At 37.7% G+C, this 25,186-nt stretch overlaps 1 protein-coding gene across 1 annotated transcript in view; it reads left to right on the top strand.

Annotated features, from left to right (window-relative positions):
- Window positions 1-25,186, top strand: part of VWA8 (von Willebrand factor A domain containing 8) — a 198,992-nt gene that overhangs the window by 164,375 nt on the left and 9,431 nt on the right. The window contains exons 38-42 of the mRNA XM_086611803.1: window positions 5,658-5,766; window positions 6,520-6,676; window positions 9,952-10,060; window positions 16,178-16,303; window positions 18,170-18,328. Coding sequence (XP_086467929.1) covers window positions 5,658-5,766; window positions 6,520-6,676; window positions 9,952-10,060; window positions 16,178-16,303; window positions 18,170-18,328 — 660 coding nt within the window. The remainder of the gene's footprint in view (window positions 1-5,657; window positions 5,767-6,519; window positions 6,677-9,951; window positions 10,061-16,177; window positions 16,304-18,169; window positions 18,329-25,186) is intronic.

The following is a 25,186-nucleotide window of genomic DNA, read 5'->3' as shown; positions in this document are numbered from 1 at the left end:
CAGTTAAGTCTAAGTACATGTAGAGAGGTTTTTACAAGACTGTAATAGAGATATGGGCACCTAAGACAGTGAGAGTCGTTGGCTATATCTTCTGCATGAAACTCCCAGGAATAAAGAGAATTTCAAGTGGGTAAATACAGGAGAAGAGGTTCCCTCTCTCCCTGTCTCCACAATAAAGATAACTCATGGAATTTTAGTCTTTAGTTTATTGTAACAGACTTGAAAAGTAAGGAGCTGATGTATGGGCTTACAGTGCGTGGGTGAAAAGATGGCAGTGTCAAAGGTCATGAATACTCTGAGACATGAATGATTGAATAATAGATATACTGAAGTGTTCATTTCAGTTGACTTTGCTAGGTGTCTTTTACTCATTAAATTGGATACTATTATAAACATGTTAATAATAGAGAAATTAATATACATTCAATCTAGATGTACTTTGAAGTGTTCCTTGAAAGCATCTCTATAAAAAGTCAGCTAATTTATTGATTTGATTACCATCAGACATATAAATGTGACATGCCAAAGACTGGCTGTTGTTTCTTTTATTATATTTATTTGCTTGGCACATGCAAATTGGGGGCAATCAGCACTTGTTAAGATGAAGAAATGCACAGTTATGCTACTTGAGACTGCCTTTGAGGGTGCTGAAGCTTCTTTTTAAATACTTTTTTTTTCTTCTCAGTTCCACTGCAATGTATGATGAAGATTACTAGGTGCTAAAACATCGTTAAGCTCACCTGCACAAAATCCACTAAAGCTAAATTTAGTAATGTGTTTGGTCTTTTTTATTGATAGAGCCTGAGAGATTTGTTCGCAAGATATTAGAAGAAAATGAATTTTGAGCTCAAAAGGGAAGTGCTGTAGTTGTGAAAACAGCTCATATATTAGAATGAAATGCTGATGTAAGTGTGGGACATAAATCATTTTATAAAATAGAGTAGCCTTCGCCGTAATTCACATATTTTTGTTAATGGGTTATTGCAAGCTCCTTTCTTCCCATAGTTGTGACAATGTGTTGTAGAGGCAATGCACGTTGTATCTGGGTGAGCTGGATGATCCTCCACAAATTCAGCTCCTCTCTTTAACTGAGGAATGATAGAAGTATCAAAATGTGATGTATGCCAGTGCTTTCTTACTCTCTAGGGGTTAGTTTTATTAAATCAGATGATTTCACAACAGAGTTCAATAGAAGTTAATCCCACATTCACTTAAGTGGCATGAATGTGATTCTAGATCCACTTCTAAACATGGTTAAGATTTGGTTAATGCACAATATAAGGTTCCCTTACCATAGTTTGCCTGACCAGCTGAAGTCTAGACAAAACTACCAGCCTTTGACTCATCCCTATTACAGAGTCGCGTGCATTTAATAAGCTGTTTGGCATAAATATGACACAATTGTGAAATATCTGGTTTCATTGTGTTGTTGAGTGCATTAAATCATGTAACTGGCTACTCTGAGCCTCTTTATCTTCTTTACATTACTATATGAAGGATGATAAGATCACTTGATTTCCAAACTGAATGTGTTTGTATCAGTTTCCCTTATTCAATTGGCTCTTAGAATCCTGGCATTGTCAGGAAAAAAAAAAAAAAAAAAAAAAAAAAGATTAAGTGTAGCCATGTAAAACTGTTATGGTATCCATTCAGGTATCTCAAGGAATTGACAGAGCTAGTTGTTCGGATACCATGTATCTCTCACTGGTTGTAAAATAAGAGTTCAGTTCTATTCCTGTCCAGCTGCCCTTGCTGTTGGGAGTGAATGGATGTGTAAGAGAAAGGACCAGAAAATTAAGTCAGAGCTTTAACAAATCTTAGTATTTGGTGTTGTTTCTTCATTTCCTTTACTCTCAGGCACTTTCTTCGTACCTTTGCCTCTTCAGAAAAAGCACGTTCCTTTAGCATCTTTCGGACTTGCAGTCTTCATATTCCTCTCATATAAAATTGTTATTTGTTTACTTCATTGACCTCAGAAGACCTACGGAGTCTCCATCCACAAAGTCCTCTCAAATGCACTCGTTGCCCATTGGTGGGCCTGAAAATATAATACTGTCAAGGAAAAGAAGAGAACAAAAAGATTGTAAAACAGGGACTAAGACCATTAATGATTTCTGAGAATTTGGACTTCATAGAGAAATAAAGTAAGAATCACTTATATCTCAGGAGAGGATGGCTGTTGCGCTTCTTGCATGGTAAGAACTTCGAAGAAGAACCTGCCCAAATAGAGAGTGGAAAAGTGCTTTCATGCTTGATCATGAATCACCAATATGTATAAACAAGTTTAGATAATGCACAACTGACATATGTGCAACATGAGTGTTTTGGAAATTGTGGTTGTTTTGGAAATCAAAGGAAGTTCAGAAAGAAAATTTCACAATTTTTCCAGCTATTCAACTCTGACCCATACCCCATAGCTGAAACTCAAGGCTACTGGACTGAATTCATCTGTTGTTTTACAAAGCTGTGACATGCACACCAGGCAGTGTGAAATCTGCGCAGTAATGCAGTGATGAATAGCACCATTCAGGGCATGTGTAGCTAGAAGGCGCACAGACTTCTCTCAGAAGAGACGCTTAGTCAAAACTCTCGCTGTCAAAGTTGATAGAAGCTTGCAGCAGACTTGCTAAAGTATTCAGGAGGAGACAGATCAACTTTTGAGCAAGCAAATTATTTATGTATTTGGAAAACAGTCCATCACAACAGTACTAGAAATCTCAGTAGGTTTAGAAATTCCAGTTGGACAAGCTTGGAAAAGTTACTATCAATTTCTTAGGTTTGTTTGAGCTTTTTCTCTACTTTCACACACAGAATCACAGAATGTTAGAGATTGGAAGGGACCTCAGCACTTGTTTTTCTTGTCTTCTCACTCCAGACAAACTAGATTTTTCCACTGACTGTCTTTCAGTTTGTCAGGTTCATAATATATCCAGTTTTGGATCCTCTCTCCCTTCAATCTACCTTTCCAATAGTTTCTAATGTCAAGAATTCCTCCAGCCCTCAGAGAGGTGACTTGCCTACAGCTCTTCCATCTCTTTATATCTGTCATGCTGAAGAATATGTTATCGTCCAAAAGTTTTTCTCTTCATTTTTTTCCTCATCCTTTCTCTGATTTCATGTCCAGACTCGATGAGTTACTTTTTACTTCTTTCTAAAATATATCTTCAATTCTAATCTAGGGATTCACTAGTCTAACTTTTACTTTATAGAGGTGCCTTCAGAGCAGAGAGGAGTTATTAGTTATAAAATTGACTTGGAGCAGTTCTGTGGAGACAGAGATGGGAAAAAGAAAAGCCTGATAAGTCACTAATGAACTACCTAAGACCTCAAAGAAAAACCAGGAAAGTACATCCGTAAGATTTTCTTCAAAGGGCTGTACAGTGCGCTAATTTAACACAGTTTCTAAGTATATGATAAATTTAAACCACAGTTACCCCAGCAAACCAGTGCTGTTGAAGTGTTCGGATGTAGCAAAATTCTGCTGCTTTCTGTGTGCATAGATGTTGCTTAAAAATCAAGTAAATGAATGAAACTGCTACAATTCACTGTCATTACATTTACACATCTGCTGGTGGTGCTCCATTATAGTATCCTTAAGTTTTCAATTATTTTATCCAGTAACCTATTACCTATATATGTAAAAAAGTTAGTAAGGAGGTCACATTCTTAAGTTACGATAGACTGCACCACTTGTCTCTTTTTCTCCCTCTCTCTCATGCAATTTTTTTTCAAAGTTTTAATAGAAATCAACTGTTGGATGTTCTGCTGTCCTTTTAAGAACAAAAGTCACAGATCATTATAAACCAAAAGATTTTCTGTTAACCATGTGCTGTTTCAAAGCTACAAATACCTGCTTTAATCAGATCAACACTATGGTAAAACAGGTTTATGTTAGAAACTTATCTAGTACATAAGTACTAGAAATATTATTTGTGAACGACTTGTTATATGTGAGGAGTACACATGAGAAGCAAAGCTCTTTTGTCTGCATAACTTTTCAATCAAAATTTAAAAAATACTTGTATTTTAAAATATTTAGTGACATTTTTCAATGCAAAGACTTGACAAAAATAGAATATGGTATTTAAATCTCTGATCCACTGATCTGATGGCCTCAGAGATTTCTACTGCAGAATTTTGAGTATTTTTCCATTAAGAACCCAGAAGGATGAAAATGTAAAGGATTTTCTATCGCTTTATTGTTTCTCTTTACAGAATAATATTTTGGTTTGATTCATGAGGCTGACGCTACAGTTTTAGTTTTATGATTTTGTTTTAAACTAAGTTCAGCAATTTTTGTTGACCTATATTTGTGATAGTTTTGAAATCTACCAGTTATGCAAAAAAGAACTGTTTATTTTGGGGAAAATCTGTTAAACCAAAAATGTATAAAACCCTAGGGGTAACATATTGTTGTGGTTAAGTGTCTTTCTTCCTATACAGATGTTAATGTAATTTATCAGATTAGATCTTGATTTTACACTAATGACATGGTTCACAGAGGACGTATTGTATCTCTTTGAACGCATTTAAATTCTATAAAGAGAAAGAAAATGATGTTTTGAATAGCTGCCAAGACACTTGTTAGAGCACATGTTTTCAGTTCAAAAACATGTATGGAATTCGTGTCAGCATAAAGTTGAGTCTGCAAGACAGTGAATTCAAGGATTAAACTGCTCTACGGTTCCATTGAAAATGCTGGTAATGCCAGTGAACTTCTGAGAAGGCAGTAAATTGTAGTTATTGGACACATAAATTCATCAGAGAATTAAATCTATTATGTTACATGAGAAGAAATGTAATTTGTAGAGGTTAAAGACATTGATTTTACATCTCTGTCATTAAGTTTCATTAAAAAAATAAAGGGGCATTAAATTATAGAAGATTAGTAACTGCAGGGCAGTTTACACATGAATCATTGATTCATTACATGACTCAGAGTTGGTAATGGGAAGAAGTATTTTTACCTTCAGTCACCCACTTAAATCCTACCCCAGCCTAAAGTGACTCAGCCCTGACCATCTGACAGCTGTTGGGTGTTCCGCTGTGTGGTCAATCGATGGGGAAAGTGCAGTCAGTAGACAAGTGTAGAAAACCCGTCACTGTAGGCTTTTGCAGTCATGGTGGGGAAGTTAAGGATTACGTGAGAGTGTCATTTGAGCTAGCTCTTGACTGATGAATCTCAGAGAAGAGCGTGTCGTTTCTCTAGTCCCTGTTCATGAAAGGAAGACCAGTCTGCCCATCAATAGGGAACGTGGAGCTGTAGTTGGGCGTGCGTGGAGTTTGTAAATGGATGTGCAGCCAGGTGTTGCCAATACAACGAGAAGCGTTCGAACTGCAGGTGATCCCTTCTGCAGGGGGATTTTGAATTATGTTGGCGATTACCAGTAAGTGCTTTTCTAGGGTGAATAAGATCTGAATGCACTGAGTGGTTCACGTGTGGCAATAGTCTTAGATCTGGCGTGGGTCTAACGCACCACTCAGAAGCTCTGTTTTACTCTGCTTTATCCTATTGTCCTCACCAGGTGATATGCTTCATTTATTGAAATAACACTGGTCCTACAGCTCTTTGGGAGACCTAGTATGTTATTATTGTGTTGTTAGAGTGGTTTACCTTGCTATAAAACAGATTTACAGATCTATTTTTTATTTTACAGATAACCATTCAGAGGGACAGTGGTTTGGATGTCAGTTCCCCCAAACATGGAAAAGTGGATCCAGACAACAAGCCGCATGTTGGTGGAAATACTTGGGCTGGTGGAACAGGTTATCCATTCTTTTTTTTTAATGCATCGTTGAAGGATGTCTAAGGGAGATGCTGTGTCATTCAAAAATGGATTTATACAGGCCACCCTCTGCTTAGAGCTGTTTTACTCAATACATGGTCACTTTATTGCCATTGAAAAGAAGTATTTGCAGTGCCTAACTTAAACTGTATCTAGTGGATCTCTACTTCAATTACATTTTGTTGTTGTTTCTTTTCATTGGCCATATCAAGAACCAGAAGCTTGCAGCCATAGAAACTAGGCTGAGTCATTTGCCATTCTCTTGGAACAGAGGTAGCCGCATTAATTTAGGTGGTGTAGGCAAGGGGCACACAGAATAGGCAAAGTGCCTCCTATTCCTAAAAAAGCATGATAGTGATTACTAGATAAAGTGGTTTGCAAACAGTGTAAAACAGCAAATTCTAGGGACAAGGCAGAGTCTGAATGAATGTCTGTAAGGACCAGGAGCTTTCAGATGTACAAGACTTACATGGTGTATAGTCCTGTATGTACAAGGTGGAAACCATTACGAATCTGGTCTCAAGGGACTATAAACGCAAGTATTCTATTGGAGAAGTTCTTAACTGGTAGCTGTTTGGTTTTGAAAATCTTTGGCAATAAATATTTCTACTGAGGGTTGTTGGCAAATTTTTTAGAACATCTATAGATATGACAATGGAAGCTTTAAAGAAAATACATTTGTATTTATTATCGAATGCATATTCTTAATTATTTTTTATCTCAATCATGTTAGGTGGAAGAGACACAGCTGGGTTAGGTGGCAAAGGTGGGCCATATCGACTGGATGCTGGCCACAGGGTTTACCAAATATCTCAAGCTGAAAAAGATGCTGTTCCTGAGGAGGTTAAGAGAGCTGCTCGAGAGATGGGTGAAAAGGCCTTTAAACAGAGGTAATGTGAAGATCTTTATTGCTCTTTAGAATTTGAAAAAGGTGGCTAAAAAGAATTTTCTTTCTTAACTGTATTTATCAACTACCTTACTCTGATCATTACCATTTAGGAGAGCTTGCCAGCTGTGTTTAACTGTTCTGGGCAAGATGTATAGAATATGTTACTGAATTAAGCCACATTATTAAAATGACTGAGTGTTTTGGTGGAGTAAAACATAACTAGGTGAATAAGGAGACTGATGTGAATATTTTTTTTAAAAAAGGAATCTACCGTGTGAAAATTTCTTTGAATTATGATGAATCCAGATTGTGTGTTGTTAAAAATTCATCAGCTAACAAATGTCTTTCAAAATGGACCATTACAAGTAAATTGCTTCTGTTTGAAAGACCTGTAGCCAAATGGTGAGATGATTTGAACTATTAGAGCTCAGCAGAGACTTCTACACAAACCACAGGTCTCCCCAGCATTAGTGTAATGCGTGGTTGCTAATCAACTGTTTCCCAGACTGTGCACAGAGATTCAGGTTTCTTCCACCAACTGAACTCTCAAGTCAAACTCTGGTACTTTGCATAAAAAAATCAAAGTGTATTGACAGTCACACCAAGTGAGTTTTGTGTTTCAGGCCAGGACGTGTTGCAATGTGAGTATCTGTCTTAAAGCAGAGAATACTAGACAACAGATTAAACCATCAGAGCAAATAAATTTAGAAGCATCTTAATCAGCTCAGGTTTTGTTGCTATTAACAAAGCGATACCCAACAGGAGGCAAATCTGGGTGCTGTGAGGAGCAGGTGAGATTGCTCTTTGCTTCAGCTGATGTATAAATAATTTGGCTGTTAAGCACAGAGCACACACTGAACACGAATCACTGTATTTAGAAACAGCAATTTATCTGTTGTGTTCAGGTCAAGTATATTTTTAAATCATGTTTTTATTATGTCAGTGCTTCAAAGGAAAAGACCCTGAAAGGAGAAATACCTTTTAATAGTGATTTAATTTACACAAGCAACATACAGAAATTTAAATTAAAAGTAGTCACTTCAGATTTTGTTTTTAGGGGAAAGGCAGAACTTGTTTTGTCTTTTTTCCTGGTGCTTTATGGAGTGATAGGTGGGGAGGACTACTTTTAACCCTTTATATATCCCCATTCTTCAAAATCGCTGATCAGTTGCTTCATAATAGAAACAATTGATACGTGTGGTCTTGGATACTGTGCATCTCTTTGTGCATATGCACATATACACACATGGCATGCTTTGATGAGTTTCTGCCTGCCTGTGTGGTGATTTGCAATATTCATACTAGGGGAAATTCCTGGATACTGCTTCATGTTGTGGAAACAGTGCAGCTGTGTCCTGTAAAATCTGAGTATCTGTACATGAGATAACAATTCATGTCCTGCTAAAACTGGTGAGCTGACACGTGCCAGCTGTAAATGTAGCCTATTCTGAAGCCACATTTGAGTTGGATTATTATTCAATACCTCTTAGATAGTTGTGGGAACTAATAGTTAAAAGTTAAGAATAGGGAGGTTGGAGTTCTCAGGCTAGAGAAAAAAAAATAAGGGAGACTGCAGATTTCACTGCTTTGTTTATACATGATTATCTGGAAGGTAGAATTTTAATATGAAAGCTATTGATTGCTTTCCTGGCTAGATAGCACTTCTAGTGAAAAACATTTTAAGTTGCCCTTTTTCACTAGAATAAAGTTAACAACTGCTCTTGAATAGATGCAGTATTTTTCCTGGTATTTTTCTGAACTAGCTTTCACTGTGGAATGATGTAGAGTCTAACAAAGTAAAACTGCACAGGAAAGTTTTTTTGTTTGAAAGAAAATGTTTTCTTCATTGATGTGAAGATACCGAACTCTGTTGGCGGGATCCATGAAATGAAGTGTACGGCACTGAAAGTTACCTTTTCCCGCCTCTAATAAATAATAGTTGGCTATAATGACTATGTCTATGCAAAGTTCAAAATAGAAAAAGATATCGTCGTACTAAAGACAACAAAGATTTGATGTTTGATTTTAATATTGCCATTAAAAGGCTAGTCTAAACAGCAGTTCTCATATATACTGTATGTTCCAGGCAAGTAACTTGTGATGATCTGGTGGAAAGTGTCCTTGCCCATGGAAAGGGCGTTGGAACTAGATGATCTTTAAGGTCCCTTCCAACCCAAACCATTCTATGATTCTATGGTATTAAAAAACTTGTCATTAGAAATATAACTAGACTATACATACTTTACTATCCATTTATAGTTCATTTGAAAATCAGCATTTTCAAAACAGTGTCAGTGAGGTTATGCTGTTACGAAGGGCGTGTTTGAAATGAGCCGTGCGCAGATTGGCCAATATGGTTTAGCTCAGGACTGAACTCAGCCATGTGCTGGATGGTAGGGTGCCAGATACACAATTGCTGCCTTGCTACAACATGCTGGGTCATGGAAATATCAAATGGTGCACACTCTCAGCATATCTGCCTGTCCCCTCAGCTCGTTCACCGTTAGACCTCTGTAATTACATTCCATTTGTGAGTTTCACCAGTTTAAGAGTATGTGCTTAGCTACGATGTTGAAAAGAATGATACAGAACTTTAAGTGGGCACATCTTAACTTATAGAAAAAGCATGTATCTGTTTTATGGTGCAGATGTTGCGCTCTCTGTTAGACCTCTGAACAGGATAGTGTTCAGTGACATGACTCATTTTTTGTGGGGGAGCACGTTTTTGTTAATGTTTATTTAAAACTTCTTTGTTTCAAGGTTGCATCATTTTATGAAGCACAAAGATAGGTATTCAAGACAGAGTTACTAGTTGTAGGTCTTCAAGGACAGATTTTATAGTGTGTCTTTACTTAACCTTTGTGTTAAAGAGTGGATCATGATATGTTTAAAATACTCCAGCAGTGAAGTAATGAATAGATACCCATGATCCTTTTATGTACAGATAGCAACACCTGAGCCAATAAAACCTTTAGAATTTGAACACAGTTTTCAGAATATCTGACTTAGTTCCCAAACATTAAAGCAGATTAAGAGAGAGACAAAGGATTAGCAACTTTAATAAATTTTAATGTAATGCAATCCCTGTAGACATTGGTGATCACCGGCCTTTCTGAAAAATTCACAAAAGCTGCTGCCACTTCTTTGATTTGTCTCTTATGTCTGGTTATTACAGTCTGAATTTGCCTGTTATCACGAAAGCTTGTAATTTATGTATGTAAATGGTCGATGTGCTTGTTTCCTAATCTATTCTTAGCTCTCTGTTCTTTGCTTTAGGTTGAAAGAGATTCAGATGAGTGAATATGATGCATCAACTTACGAAAGGTTCTCTGGAGCAGTCCGGCGTCAGGTTCAGTCACTCCGCATCATCTTAGACAATCTGCAGGTAATCTTAAATTCACTGGTAAAGGAACATGGTGAGCTCATTACATTAGGCCTCAAATACTGTCCGGCTAATATCCTGTTAGCATCTGACCGTCATACGTTTTAGGGCTAAAAGCAGATTCAGGTTATAGTGATGGCTAAGAAAAACAGTCTCATATTACTATTTCAAAGGCAGCTTTTAAGTGGATCCCAGTGCTCATCTCTACAAGTTACAGTATTCCAATTCCACAGCTTACAGAGATTACTTATTCAGGAGCACAATTTTGTGAAAGAAAATACTGTATGTTGTTAAAGGAATATGTGATGATGTGTAGAGCACAGCCTGTGTCTTTACCTCCTGTCCAAAAGACTTTTTTTTAGGGGAGAAGTGCAAATGCTACAGATGTTAAAAGAAACACCCGTTCCAGGTGGGTGCTTTACTGCCTATGCAGCTGAAAATATGAATTTTTTTCATGTTTGTTTTTAACTCTAGCTAGTAGGAATAGGTATAGCCCACATCTGCTAAGTGGAAACTGACCAAAACCACCAGTTTGCCTTTCTTCTAGTAATTGGACTTGTGGTTGTTCCAGGTTTTATTCATACTAGTGTTCATGTATGGGGTAAATAAAATAAAAATTACGTTGTTTCTAGGGGGAATCTGTTAATCTTCAGCGAAAATTACAGGAAAATTAATTTTACTCCTTATAAGACATATATGATTAAAAACATTTCTGTTGAAGGCTACCAACCACTGGTATACATATACCTTAGTTTATCAGTTAGTCACTGTGCTGTGTCTCGTCTGTCTCCTTACATCAGCAATAAAACCAAAATATAGAAATAAATTGCTTTATATGATCGACAAACTCCTCCTGGGTCAAAAAAGCCAATACTCTGGTATTGCAAGTAAGAAAGGTAACATTTTTATTTGCCTTACTTATATCTCTAAGCCTTTGTAATTACAACACTACTGTAATCACACAGAGAACCATTAAACAGTTTTGTTGTGAATGTATCAATTCAGAGAGCTCCTCATATAATGAACATTTAAGATAGTCATCATTAGGTGATTCATGCACCTAATATGTGTTTCAGTTCAGGACATGTGCTTTTGGCTTGTAAAGACAGGTTTCAATTGAAAAAAAATAGATAAAAATCTGTTTTTCCTACATTATTTATATCTAGGTGCTTTTTTTACCACGTTTCTAGTAGACATGCCATTGGAAGCACACTCCGGGTGTGCAGTGAATAAGCGAATCTTCAATTTAAAATCTTTTTTTAGTCTGCCTTATCTGTTCCTTGGAGCCTAAATTCTTACATTCAGGGATCACGTTAATCATAATCAAAATAGAACATATTTTAATATAAGGACTCGTATCCTATTGCTTTGTTTAAAAGGTCATTTTAATATTGAGGCAAAGTCTTATAAGCCTCAGTATTTTATGAGACTTTGCTAACTTCCTGGCAAAACCTTTAACATCTAACCACAGACCTAATAAATGTACTTTACAATGAAAAAACAAACTCACTGAATTTGGAAAAGCTAGATCATAGAATAAGAGCAATATTGAAAGCAAATCTTTAACTTTACAAATTCCTATACAGATTTTAATAGGTTTTTTATTAGAAGATGCACTAGGGAAAATGAAGATAAATGATAACAGGAGTTACTTGGTTGCAAAATGCTTTCTGTTAATTGGGAAGCTGAGTCTAAGCACGTTTCATGTTATCATTTGAGAAGAACAAAAAGTTTATTTGAATTCTTCAGCATGGTAAGTCATTCAACCCTGATGAAGGACTATGCCTCTGTCTCTCCTTTTTTCTGGATAGTCCTATGTACACCATGGGTTCTAAGCTAAAACTGTTTTCTTTCTGTTATCAGTCAGACATTCCTCATTTCTCAAATAAGAAGTCAATGGCACAGCCAGTTGCAGTAAACTTTGCAGCTCAGATATCTGTGTGTTTTTAACTTTGTGAAAATCCCAAATTACCTTCTCAGTAGCGAACACTTTCAACTTTTTAAAAATGTTTGAGTTTGTTTTATTTCAAGCTCTCTGTTCATGTAATGGAAGTATATTGCCCATGTGTATTTCACCTGGATTTTCTTTTCAACATATGTCTTTTTATTGTTAAGTTTGTGGGGTTTTTAAAAATATATTCCTTTGATTAAATTTTACATCCCAAGAATCAAGAGGCTGGGATTCAGGTCCAGTTGTTGATGGCTCACAAAAATTAGTGGCAGCAGGAAGAAATGTTTGGAATAGGCTGATCCTTGAAAGTGATATACAAAGATAGAATCATAGAATAGTTAGGGTTGGAAGGGAACTCACAGATCATCTAGTTTCAACCTCCCTGCCATGGGCAGGGAAACCCTCCACAACACCAGGTTGCCCCAAGCCTCATCCAACCTGGCCTTGAACACTTCCAGGGATGGGGCATCCACAACTTCTCTGGGCAACCTGTTCCAGTGCCTCATCACCCTCTGAGTGAAAAATTTCTTCCATATATCTAGTCGAAATCTCCCCTCTTTCAGTTTAAAGTCATTGCCCCTTGTCCTATCACTACACACCCTTGGAAAAAGTCCCTCTCCAGCTTTCCTGTAGGCCTCCTTTAGGTACTGGAAGGCTGCAACACAAATACAGTCTGAGAATGTAATTTCCTTGATCATTTTACTTTGCGTAGCTCACTGATCTTTGTCAGCTCTTTGAGCAACATTAACAAAACATTACGAGTTGTCATTTGTCTTCTGTAGGAGTAGCAAAGCCAGAAGTCTAGGAAATCCAGTCAATGATGAGCTTTCTTCCCTCTCCTAATGCTGGCCAAACCCTGAATAACGCTTGTCTGTATGAACTCTGGATTCAAAAGCTGAGTCAGTGACTCAGAATACCTTCTTAGATTGTAGATGACTTGTCTTCCAGAAAGTACTTCTCTTTTTATTGCTTATTGCAGAGGGACTCTGGAGCCACTGTCCCTGTAGCTTCTGAGCATCATTTAAGCACCTGCATTTAAACTGGGCAGACCTGACCCTGAGTCACCGAGCCTACGGGGGCTCTGTCTGATGTAGACTATGTGGGAACAGCCTGGTCATAGCAGCAAGAATAAAATAGTGGCAGTCCTGTAATACACATGGTTCAGAGAGCTGATGATGCGAAAAACCCTGCGCCCTGTCAGTAGCAGTTTTCTGATTCCAGCAGCTAAGGGAACACGTGCATAACTTTTCCCCAGAAACAAATCCAGACTACAACTGGCAATATTTCATACCATCCTATACTATTACCACTTACATGTTTAGATGTGATCACTTCACACGCACAACTTTTTCTGTGATATAGTCAGACATCTTGGTTATGTTTTGCAGGGGTTTTTGTAAGTATGCCTTTGATATCTTTCAGTGAAAAGAATTACTGCGGTGGCGTATTGTGATCAGCCATTGCCATGCCGATAAGATACGATATCTAGCACATTTTTCTAATTTCAAATGCAACACAATGAATATATACACAATATTTTTTCATTAATATGGTCACAGTATATTGCAATAATAATGGGTTGCATGACCTTTCTAGTAAAATGTCAAAGCAAGGTATATATTTAATAGTTCTGTTTTTCTCTTAAAATTGTAAATGCTTTTAAACTTATGTTGCTTTTAAGCTTATGAAAATTATATATTGAAAATGCTTTGAAGTTTTTCTGTAATATATATGTGCAATGTATAACACACATGCTTAAGGGGATTTTTGTTTCAGCTTTTATAAAAGGAAATAAATTCTTAGGAATTCTGCATGAAAGAGGCAGATGCTAAGTAGCCTAAATAATTTTCCGCGTTATTTTGGAAAGAGGTTAGGTCAGGTTTTGTCAGCATTTTTTCCTATTTTAGGAGAGAATGTCAACTCTGTGTTCCTTCAATCAAATTTCAACTCCAGTACTGGCTTTTGTTGCATAAGCTTCAAAAGATATTAAATAGTTTTTAACTATGTTCATAGTTAAAAGCAATTTTCTTCTCATACTGCTGTTCCTTGAACAGCAAATAGCCACAAAGCTAAAGCATTGTCAATGAAAACAGTAGTGAAACTAGTTGAGAATTTGCTCAATGAAGCCGAAACTTTATTATCTTCTGTTGTTTGTCCCTCCTGCCTACTGAACGGAAGCAAATGACAAAAACTTGTTGAAACTTCAGCCCTAAGGAGGCATTAAGAATCTGCCTCTGTTCCAGTACTTATAGTGACTGAGATGACTAGGAACAAAGTCATCTCATCTGCATCATCCTGGAAGGTGCATGATTCATTTTAGACAGGCTGTACTCACTCAGAAGCATGTTGTCTGCAGGAGCACTTTTTTAATGATTAGTTGGAGTGTTGTTGAAATTTGCCATGGGTTATCCTACTGTGTTTTTCACAGCAGGAAAACTCTTACAGTGTGACATTTTGGTGGAGCATGTAGAGGTCACCTGGAATTTGCAGGTATCTTCTTGTGATATTATACAGCTCTTCAGGCAACAAAGGATCCTCTGGAAGAAGGGACTTCAAATTTCATTCCAAGAATATTGAATGATACCAGTAACTACTAGCTGGTGGTAAAAACAATCTCAGGGATGCCCCACTGCCAAAATGAGTTAAAGCTGGGTTGACTGTAGCACCATGAAAATGTACCAGAGGGCACAACTGACTGAATTCGCAACCTAATAAATCTTTTCCTCTTTCCTGTTCTGTGATTTACTAAAAGGCTGAGGTTTCCATGTATTGGCATCAGTTTTGCCTCCCATCAGGAAGCATCTGTAGAGCTTCTGACACTACCTAACTAAAACAACTGTGTCTGTCACACCTATGTAAATTCTATGCTGTAAAATTAATTAATCAAAACACTTTCCTTGTGGCTTTATATTCCTTCTGCCCACTTATTTTCATAGGGAAGTAGTCCATTAGTCTTGAGTAACTATAGAGAATAGACAGTATTCCAGAACTCCTTCTTCCATACACGCCAAAAAGAAAAACTCAGAACTTCTGAGCAAAGCAAAATCGAAGATTTCTCTGAGCCTTAAGAAGCCATCATCTCACTGCTCAAACTGTACAAAATTATAAAGATTAGTCTTCTCAAATCCCGGGCCTGCAGTTTACTGCAGATTTGTAATGTAACACTTCCTGCTTGTCAGAGAGCAACTGATTTTCATTCCTGAGAACTAATATTTAAGGCAGTTTATGTCCTGCTGGATATTTGATTTTCCTCCAGCTGCTGACCAGTGATTTGCTGAACGTGCAAAAACATTATATGTATATAAATTAAAAATCTTCTTTCCTTGCTGGGCCTACTACTAATATGAGCAGCTTCAACCTGAAGATATAAGCAAAAATTAGATAAACCATGAAAACCATATATGCAGACTTTACTGTAGTCTTTAGATGATGAAGCTATCCTTTGAAAACATTCTTAAACATATTACTTATAATATTAAAACACTTGAGGCTTCAATCTGAAGTGCTTGCTTCTATGTACAGGAGTTCCATGAATACTTGAGTTCCTGGATTGTAATGCATGTTCATCAAGTCAGGCTGTAGATAACCAGTGTCCTTTTACATAAAACAAAAGCAGCATTTAGTGGACTGTCTCTTGAGTATCACAATTTTTAAGGTTTTTGTTTTAAAATAGAACAATAGTTTATCGTTAATGTTGTTTTTAAAAGAAACCACTTACCATTACTTAAGGTGAATACTACTTAGTTTTACCATTAAGTGGTCCAATGTTTTTTTCTTGCGCTGCTTGGATGGAGAACACATAACAAATGGTCAGTTATGCATGTTCCTCTGGTTGTATGTATTTCTGCACAGGCTTGTTACACAGATTTCCAGCATATTTGCAAGAAAAAAGGTTAACATCTCTGCAGTCCACAGTTAAACTCCTATATATGAAACAACTTTAAAAATACAAAATTACAGAGGAAACATGTTCTTTGTCAGTGTTATTTTTTTTTCTTTCAGAGAAAAAGAAGAGGACAGCTATGAAAACATGTTTAGATTTCTTTTACTTACGCCAAAACTATCACATCATTAAAAGAAAATTCATGCTTATTCATGTTCAGTAGGTCCTAAATTATCTAACATGTACTCATGTCACTGGTTGAATTAGGGTTTCTTTTCTGTTGTAGGCCAAGGGTAAAGAAAGACAATGGCTGAGACACCAAGCTGTTGGAGAGCTAGATGATGCCAAAATCATTGATGGGCTGACAGGAGAAAAAGCCATCTATAAGCGACGGGGAGAACTTGAGCCACAAGTAAGTATCCAACAAGTAGCAGGGAAAGATGGGAAAGAGCTTAACCAGTTTGCTGATTTCGTAGTGGCTGTACAATATCTGTGTTTGGAGTTTGAGTAAGTTACACAGATGAGAAACTGAGAAGAATCATCTCTGGCTTGGGAAGTCTCTGATACAGAGGCAACCACGGGAAGGAAGATTTGCTTTACCTCTTCTCGTAGTCTTCCATATGTATTTCCTGTTGGCCACCCTCAGAGAGAAGATGCTGATCTAGGCAGCGCTTTGTTTTGATGCAGTGCAACAGTTTTATGTTCTTGTTTTGTATTTTAATGAGCTGAAGTCAATTAGCAGAAAACGTTTTGTTTGTTTGTTTGTTTTCTAAGAAAAAGGAAAATATTTCTCATTGATTTAATTTAATTTAATTTTAATTAATGAATACCCTGATATCCTTGGAAGTGATTTTTTTTAAAAAAAAAAAGTGTTTTACAAATGTCTTGTCCTTGTTCTGTGATATGCAAAGAATTTCAACTTCCACAGATATTTGGATTTACAAGAATAAAAATTATAATGGCAAAAAAAGTGTGAGGAAAAGCCATTAAGATACAATAAAGTTGTCTGTCCTGTGGCTCAATTCAGCCATTGCTTAGAAGATGTTATGGTTAGGCCTTATGTGAGTCAGCAACAGCAAAACCACTTGAATCAGACCAACAAAACCTGACCAAAACTGATGGGGCTAGTCCATAATATTTAACAGTAATACTTAATGATAGATTGCAGTTTTTAACTACACTAAGAATTTTTTTTAAATAGCCAAGTACAATATCTTTTTGCATGTCAGCTGCCCACATCTGATGAATCCTTGATATTATTTTTTATGCTGCTTGGTCCTGATGTCCGTTGCTTTGAAGGGTTTATGGAACTTGGCACTGCCTGTGTGAAAGATCAGTAAAAGTGATTAGATCTTCATTTCTCTTTTTTTTTTCAAAATGTATTTACTCAACATATTAGTTTTAAGGCTTTGTAAAAATAGTTCTATTAGGAAAAAAAGGACACTTTTAAGTTTTGAATAAAAGCAAAATAAATGTAGGATTTAATGGGCCCTCTCTCTCCCTTTGTTTTTGGGAGGACAGGGATGCCACAGTCCATTAAGAGGGTAATTAAAAGAATAAAGCTCACAACTGCTTGACCCTTTACAGGTAAAAGAAGCATTTTAGTTATTTGTCTTTAATATGACTCATTTTTTGCCAGATCACCTTTAATAGCCTTGTACTTGAATCCAGACTCATCTCATTGCACACTAAATAAAACAAATAAAACACCTCCCTTGAATGTACTGTGCCAAAAATTGTTAAAACAGATGGGGATTGTTTTCAGGAAAAAATAATGGTTTAGGCATCAGAATGAAGAAGAAACTGGTAGTTAATCAGAACAAGATTTCAAACATTTTTGGAATGTTATTAACCTCAGCAGACAAGTTTTTACAGTTAGTACCATAAGCCAAGGAAAAGCATTTTCATTATGAACCTTGGCAGAAAGAGCAAATTTGAGAGTCTCTCTACTGAAATAAAATGTTAAGAATCAGAACTGAGACAGAAAAAGTATTTTCCTGACAAGCATGTGTGGAATTTTTCGAGGTATTTTGTTTCCAGTCATTGAAGGTGAGGGGAAAGAATAAATTGAGCTGTCAAGTAACTGGTTTGAAACAGCTAGAAAAAAGGTTAAACTGGTTTTGTTCTTTTCTAAAAAAATAATTGGTGTTTGCTGGATAAAAGTTTCTTGCTTCACAAAATGCATTGGATTCTCTTTCTGAAGTGTTTTATCATTACTCATGTTTAGCTTTCCCATTTATATTGTTGGGGTTTTTTTTCTGCTATGTTTCCCTGTCAGCCTGGGAGCCCCCAGCAGAAACCTAAACGCTTGCGCCTGGTGGTGGATGTTTCCGGTAGCATGTACCGCTTTAACGGGGTGGATGGACGACTGGAACGCTCCATGGAGGCTGTCTGCATGGTCATGGAAGCTTTTGAGAATTATGAGCACAAATTCAAGGTAATTACAGCTGGGCTAGGAGCTCTGTGGTTATTGCACAGGCTGTGTAGAGCAGTGGAAAAAGTGTTTCAGCAGTCAGTCTAGCCAAAGGACATTATTCATTCCCGCAAGGAAATAAGGACATTAATCTGTTTCTAGCAACCTGAAGAATAATACTAATGAATGGATAAGAAACATTACATGCTTCAGCAGGGAAGAATTCAAGCTAAGACTTTTGACTTGGATCTAATGAAATATGCTCCCTTTTTCTCTATTTATCTCTTTCTTTCTTTGAGCAGAAACGCTTAAGCCTACAGAACATGAGTAAATATGAGCTTCAGGACATGCAAAGATGCCCAGCTTTTCCATCCGCCCAGGGCACAGACAGTAGTTCTTTGTCACAGGAAAAGACCAAACTTCTTTATCCATTACTTGTGTTCTCTTCCAGTTACCTGAAAGCAAGAAAATAATTTCTTGTACTGAAAGATATTAGGTTTCAAATGTTATTTAATGGTAGCCTGCAAAGGAAATGTAAATAAATTTTATTCCATTTTTTGTGTCCGTAAGCCTAAACAAAGTCTAGGGATGTTTTTTCAACCTTAAAGAAGACAGGAACGGCCCGTCTCAAGTTAATTCTTGACAGACTCAGTGTTTAATGGAAGAGTAAAGATGTCCAATGCCTTTACTGAAGAGCATCTCAAACATAAGACTTAAAATACATCTGAACAAGATGTAAAATCTCATAAACAAAATTAATAGAAAACATAGTTCAAATCAATTCAGCCAGGTCTGCTTCACGTTGTTCCTCTGACAGTGTAACTCTACAGGTTTCTGTTCTTCCGTAGAATCTTCTGTACAAAACCAGGCCATACAGAGGCACGTACTTCTAGAATGTCTTCTAAAGTGCAGTCATGCAGACTTCCATTTTCAGGCAAATTGCTATAAAAGGAGACAGGCGATACATTTTTAGCCCGCTTTCCTAAGGAAACGAGGCATGTGCTGCCATACTCTCTGGCAGTGATGCTTTCTCCCTCTTAAACAGAGCATGCTGCACAATTTCAAGCAAATTCGAAACCATGGTTTTGTTCCCAAAGACCCTAAATTCCTGCAAATGTCATGAAAATAGGCTTAGAAGGTGATGATGCTCAGTATTCCTGTTGGAGAAAAATGCTATAACCATAAGCTTAATCCTTAGCCCAGAGAAGCCATGTGGGAACTCAACTGTAATTAAGAAAATCATGGGAAATGAGGAATTTATTGGTTTAGCTGCTCATGTATCTCCTGCTCACTGATAATAGAAAAGTTAATGACAGATATTAACAGGGGCAGTGTAATTATACAGCACAATTTGTGTAGGCTGGTGAATCAGGCATATCTGAGCAACACGCATATTAGTATGGCCAAATGCGGGATCGTCCACAAAGGAAAAAAAATAGAAGTACTGGACACAAGGAGAAATATGATATATTGGAGTATAGTCAACATGCCTTTTGTAAAGGGAAGTAATACATTCTGAAGAGTTCATATGTATGTGACAAGCAAGGTTGGTTGATAGAGTCTCCGTAGCCAAAAGCATTTGACAAAGTCCCTCACCAGAGACTTGTGAAGAAATGATATTTCTTTGGAGATAAAAGGGAAAGCCTTCAGAAGAATGAACTACTGCTTAAAATATAGAAAACTGTATTGACTATATCATCATTTTTTAGAATGAAGAAGTGAAGGAAGGTCACTTGTGTCAGCGCCTGTGCTATTAGTTTGTTCTGTACATTCATAAGTGATCTGTAAAAGGGGATGGGTAGCGAGGTGACAAAAGTTGCTAGTTGTATGATGTTATTTGCGAAAACAAAAAGGGAAATCCAGCTGCAAGAAGTTGGAGAAGGACCTGGCCATAAATGGTGGCTGGGAAATAAAATGGCAGATGGTGTTCAGTGCTATTAAATGTAAAGTGCTGCAGGTGGAAGAAAACGATTCTCATTTTAAATACACAGTGAGGAAGTCTCAGCTCAAGAAAGAAATCTTGCGATTATTTTGTATGGTTCTTTGAACACTCAGTGCCCACCAGCTGTCAAAAAAAGCCAATTAAATGTTAGAAAGTATTAGCAAAAGATCAGAGAATAAAGCAGAAAGCATCAGAATGTCACTATAAACATCCATAGTGCATTCACATCAGGAGTAGTGTGTGCAACTTTGATACCCCGTCTCACAAAAGTTCTCGTAGAGCTGAAAAAGAAGAGAGGGTGACAAAGATTACAAAGGGTACAGAAGTGTCCCCATACAAGAAATGGCTAAGTAGGCAAGAACTGCTCAGTTTGGAGGAGCTAAAGATCAAGGAGCTGATAAAATCTTGTGTAAAATGAAAACCGTGACCAGGGAACAGTTGTTCATCCTGTTCTATTGCAGCCATTTTGCTCTTGTTATGATCAATGAATTATTTTACGTTTACACAACAGAGGACAGTGGCTTAGAAGGTGAGGACACTGAAAAAAGATGTAGTGCAGTGGTAGATAACCAGCTGTCCTGATTTCCAGTGCAGCTCTATAGCTGAGAACTTAGACATGACCCTCAGGTGCATAGTAAAGGACTAACATGGAGAAGTAGACAGCCAGCCAGCTCACTGTGAAGAATTAGTAAGATTGTTAAGAACTGTCTTCAGTTCTGGGATTTTAAAATCTATATTTCATTACCTTTCAAATCCCACTGTGTCTATTACAGATTATTATATTTTGCTTGGCAGTAGTTGCTGTTGGCCAGCGTTTTTCCCCGCACATGGATCAAAGCCTGTATTTGGCCGAGCAAATAGCTCAAAGTGCAGTTAGTTGTAACAGTAAATGTGCCTCTCTAAGAACCACTCACCATTTATAAAAACACTTACACAAAACCAGGTGTAGTTATTAGATGTGAACATTGCCGCTCTTGGGTGACAGTGAGACGGGAGTAGTAATGTTACCCTTACGACCTCTTTGAGTCAAGAGAGCTGTAAGGCCAGTTTGATACTTAAACTAACAGTGGTGAGGAAGATGCTGGAAATTTTAGTGACATAGCGAGTAAAAAAATTGTCATCAGCTTCTACATCTGTTTGTCAGTTGCCTCTAGGGCAGCTCTCCTTCGTTTAAGGGCTCCTTCCACTGGATAGAGAACTTTAGGAGGGCAGTATCAGCCTCTTGATTCAAGGCTGTCCAAGTCCAGCGGGAACTCTGTCAACTTCAGAGCTGCCTCCACATCTCTCTATGCTGCCTCATTGGGATTTGATTCGTTCAAAGCATAATATCTACATGAGTAGACAAGAGATGACTAGGACAGCAAACAAGATGTGGCCTTATGTTTCACTGGCCACTGAAGTCATCCCCCAAAATGAGCACAAACAGAGGCATTTATTAACTAGTCATGTTTGAACTATATTCTTAACATGATCCAATGATTAAGCTACAGTATCTCTTTTTAACCTACGTTACACAGTCTTCTCGTATTAGAAATCTCCCATGCATGTGCTGATGGACTCTTTGAGTCATTCCTTTGATAAAAATAAATAGCATTTCTGAGATCTCCATCTTGAAAATACAGATTTTTTTTTTTTCCCGGTGTATAATGTGGTATGGCAGTTGATACACCTGCATGAAGGCGATCAATAACCAGAACGCGTCCCAGTTCCTCAGTTTCTAACACATGTAATTAGGTCTTCAGAGAGTAAGAGAACCAGTGATTGTTTTAAGTTCTAAATTATCACTGACGTCAGTCTGTAAAACTCTGATGCTTTGCAAGATGCTGCTAATTTTTCTCAGGACAAAGCTGAAGTTTTGATATGTGAGCAAAAATAGCATACATTTCTCTTTTCTAAAAAGGAACTATTTGAAAAAGCTAAAAGAACGCACAACTGTGTAGTATGCAATGAGAAATCTGCAGTTTATCACATTTTTCTTTCTCTTCCTTATCCTCCTCTTGGCTGGTTTCATAGAAATAGACTTTTTTGGCCTTCAGATATGCCTGCTGTTGTCTGTTCCTGTTGTAGCCCCATCTGCAACAGTCACAACAATTTGAGGGGTTTCTTGTACAACATGTTGGACCTGGGTGACCATCAGGCTTGTTAAGCAAAGCATTCCAAGGGGATTTACGTAGTAAAGTTCCCTTCTGCTGTCTAAGTGCAGTGCAAACTTTGGAAACCAGTTCTTGGTTCAAGATCACTTTTCTGCTGGTGCTTGGTTTATTTCTCTGCTAAATAATGTTGTGAATGAATCAGATGGGCTTTTCCTCAGTTGTTTTATCCTACCAGCTGAGCTTTCCCCATGTGTGGTACCCTTTGGTGTCACTGATGATGACGATTGTCTGATCGGTCTGTACAGCAGTGAATGAAGGTAGAGAATACTTTCTCCCTGCCTTCTCATACAGAAGAGCTAAGTATTGGATCTGTGACTGTACCAAGCAGGTAACAAAGTTATCCTTCTTAAAATGTCAAGACAAGCACCAGCAGGTATTTGTCAGCTTTTTGTGCTTGCGTAGGACAACCTGCCTGCTTCCATTTCCCATAAGTGCAGGCAGTGAATCATTCCTTGTCAAGGGAGAAATAGGACGCTCCATCCCACAGACGGGAAATCCTTTTAAATTAACAGCCATGTTTCAAAGCCCTCCTCCAACGTCATCTCATCCACACTTCCTGTGAAGTACTTTATTAAAGAAAAGAGTGGGAGTGACTGAGATAATAGAAACCACATTCTCGGTCTTACCCTAATAATGGAGATTGCTACAAATAATGTTCCTAAAAATGCCCCTTGGCCCCTTTAAATGTGTGGATGCATCACTTATACATATAATAAGCAAGTTATTTTGCAGGATTAAAGTTCTTACATCTCTTGTACATCCCATTTTAGGTGCCAATTATTTGAAAATGCACAGAAGGGCAGTTAGTTCTTTGTTTTATCTGAGATAGTATTATGTCTGTCACACAAACCATATGTTTTTATCTCAACACTAATTGCCATCATTTGCACACATGATGGCAGATTTAGGAGGCACGTCCAGTAAATTATCCAACAGCAATTTTATAAGCCTTTAAAATATTGTAACTGGCTCAATAAATGGCATGTTATGTAACTAGTAGGAAAAGCCTGAATTGTTGTTTATAGCTATATCGAAGCAATATTGCAGATTTTATATGCCCATTTCAGCATTCCCCATTTGTAAAATTTAGTGTGGAGGCAGCACTGTTAATTCAGGAAAAGAAATGCTCCACATGCTTGGCAGAGTAGTTTCTTTTAAATAATAAACAAAAGATTTGAAATAAATTCAGAAAAATAGAATGGTCAGTGTTGTCCAAAGAAGAGATGAATTTATAAAGATCTAGCCCTCCAGCAGGAGCTTCTCCGTACATCATCTTTCAGCTTTTTAAATGCCTTCAGAAATTAAACCTTTTGGCGTGGCACCTGCAGAAGACAAAGTCTGCCATTTTACCCATTTTAGGCAGCAGCAACCATCCATTCGGTGCAAAATGTGACAGCGGAATAGAGATTGTTTTAACCTGTAAGGAGAGAAACCAACAAAATGATGCTATTTCGGGAGACGTGTTTACATGTCGTGTACTCTCAGCTCCGAATAGAGCAGTTCTTGTCTCAGCGTACCTGAGGCTATTGGAAAATGAGCCACTGTGTACCACAATAATATGTTCATTCAATTAAGCCTGCGCTGTAACAAACATGCATTTTGCTTCTGGATTTGTCTTGAGATCCTATGCTTGCAATCCATTTAGTAAAACAAAACAAAAGTCAGTTTAGAGTAAGATGGTATCACAACTTTTCTCTCACTTTTAACTCCATCCCCATAAATTCTCCTAGGGAATTTATGGGAAAAATGCATCGGATCCTTGCTTCTCAGAAGCCCTTTTTCTGTGCTGGTCTTTAGCTCCAATGCTCATGCAAAGGAAGAAAACTTGTTCTGACAAAGCGTGCATGTGCTTGCATATGTTGGGGTTCCCAGCTGGCCAGGGCTTTGGAGCTGTCTGCACGTTTTCTTTAAAATCAGTGCACGAAGACATCGAATCACTAAGGGTTCATTTTACTAGAACATAAATCAGGAGGAGGTAATAATTTCCTGAAAGAAAACCTGGTGAGAGATTTAAATCCTTTTTCTTTGCCCTTACAAAGAGTGGGCTTCTTCACTCCAGTTTCACTCCATTTCCAAACCATGTATTCCTAAATTGCGATAGACTTCATACATTCCCCTGGGCAAACATCTCACTTCTATCACCTCTAAAGCTTGGCTGTGAGCCCACTCCCATCCCTCCCTCGCAGGGAGGGTCTCCCGGACTGCAGTCCTGTGTTAAGTCAATCCAAGTCGGTGCTGCTACATTCCCATCCCCTCCTTCTCCGGGGCACAAGTGCTCATCCAGCCTCATAGTTTGGGGAGCTGAGCTGTCCAAAAGGAACCTCACACTCGTTAGGTTTTGGCTACTCCTGGTTGTTGCTCACCAGCCTGGGCTACAGCTCCAAGGATGTCATTGCATCTTCCACAGCCAGGAGGAAATGGCCCGCCTTTTGTAGGCAGGGTCTAAACCTTAGTTAATTAGTTAATTACATTCAATTCAATTCAAGCCAGCTGGGTAATAATAATTGGATGCCATAATTTCCCCTTTTTGTTTTACAGTTTTTTGTTTTCAAGAAGGCTTTACAGTGAGCAGAGACCCAGTTCATTCATTCCAACTCCAGATCGCTTCCCTCTTTTGGGGTTGCAGCTTTACCTTCTTTATCGAAGGACTCTCACTCCGGTTCTTTTGGCTCCAGCGAGGGAGTTGGGGTCACGGTCTTCAGGGTTGTCACGTTTTGAGGTCAAAACGACCAGTCTATCAGCTCCCAAGTCAGGCGAGACCCTTGAGTCCGACTCCCCCTGCCCTCT

This window comes from Tauraco erythrolophus, chromosome 1, assembly GCF_009769465.1.
Source record: "Tauraco erythrolophus isolate bTauEry1 chromosome 1, bTauEry1.pri, whole genome shotgun sequence".
NCBI classification, from domain to species: domain Eukaryota; kingdom Metazoa; phylum Chordata; class Aves; order Musophagiformes; family Musophagidae; genus Tauraco; species Tauraco erythrolophus.
This window is presented reverse-complemented; position numbering and strand designations above follow the sequence as displayed.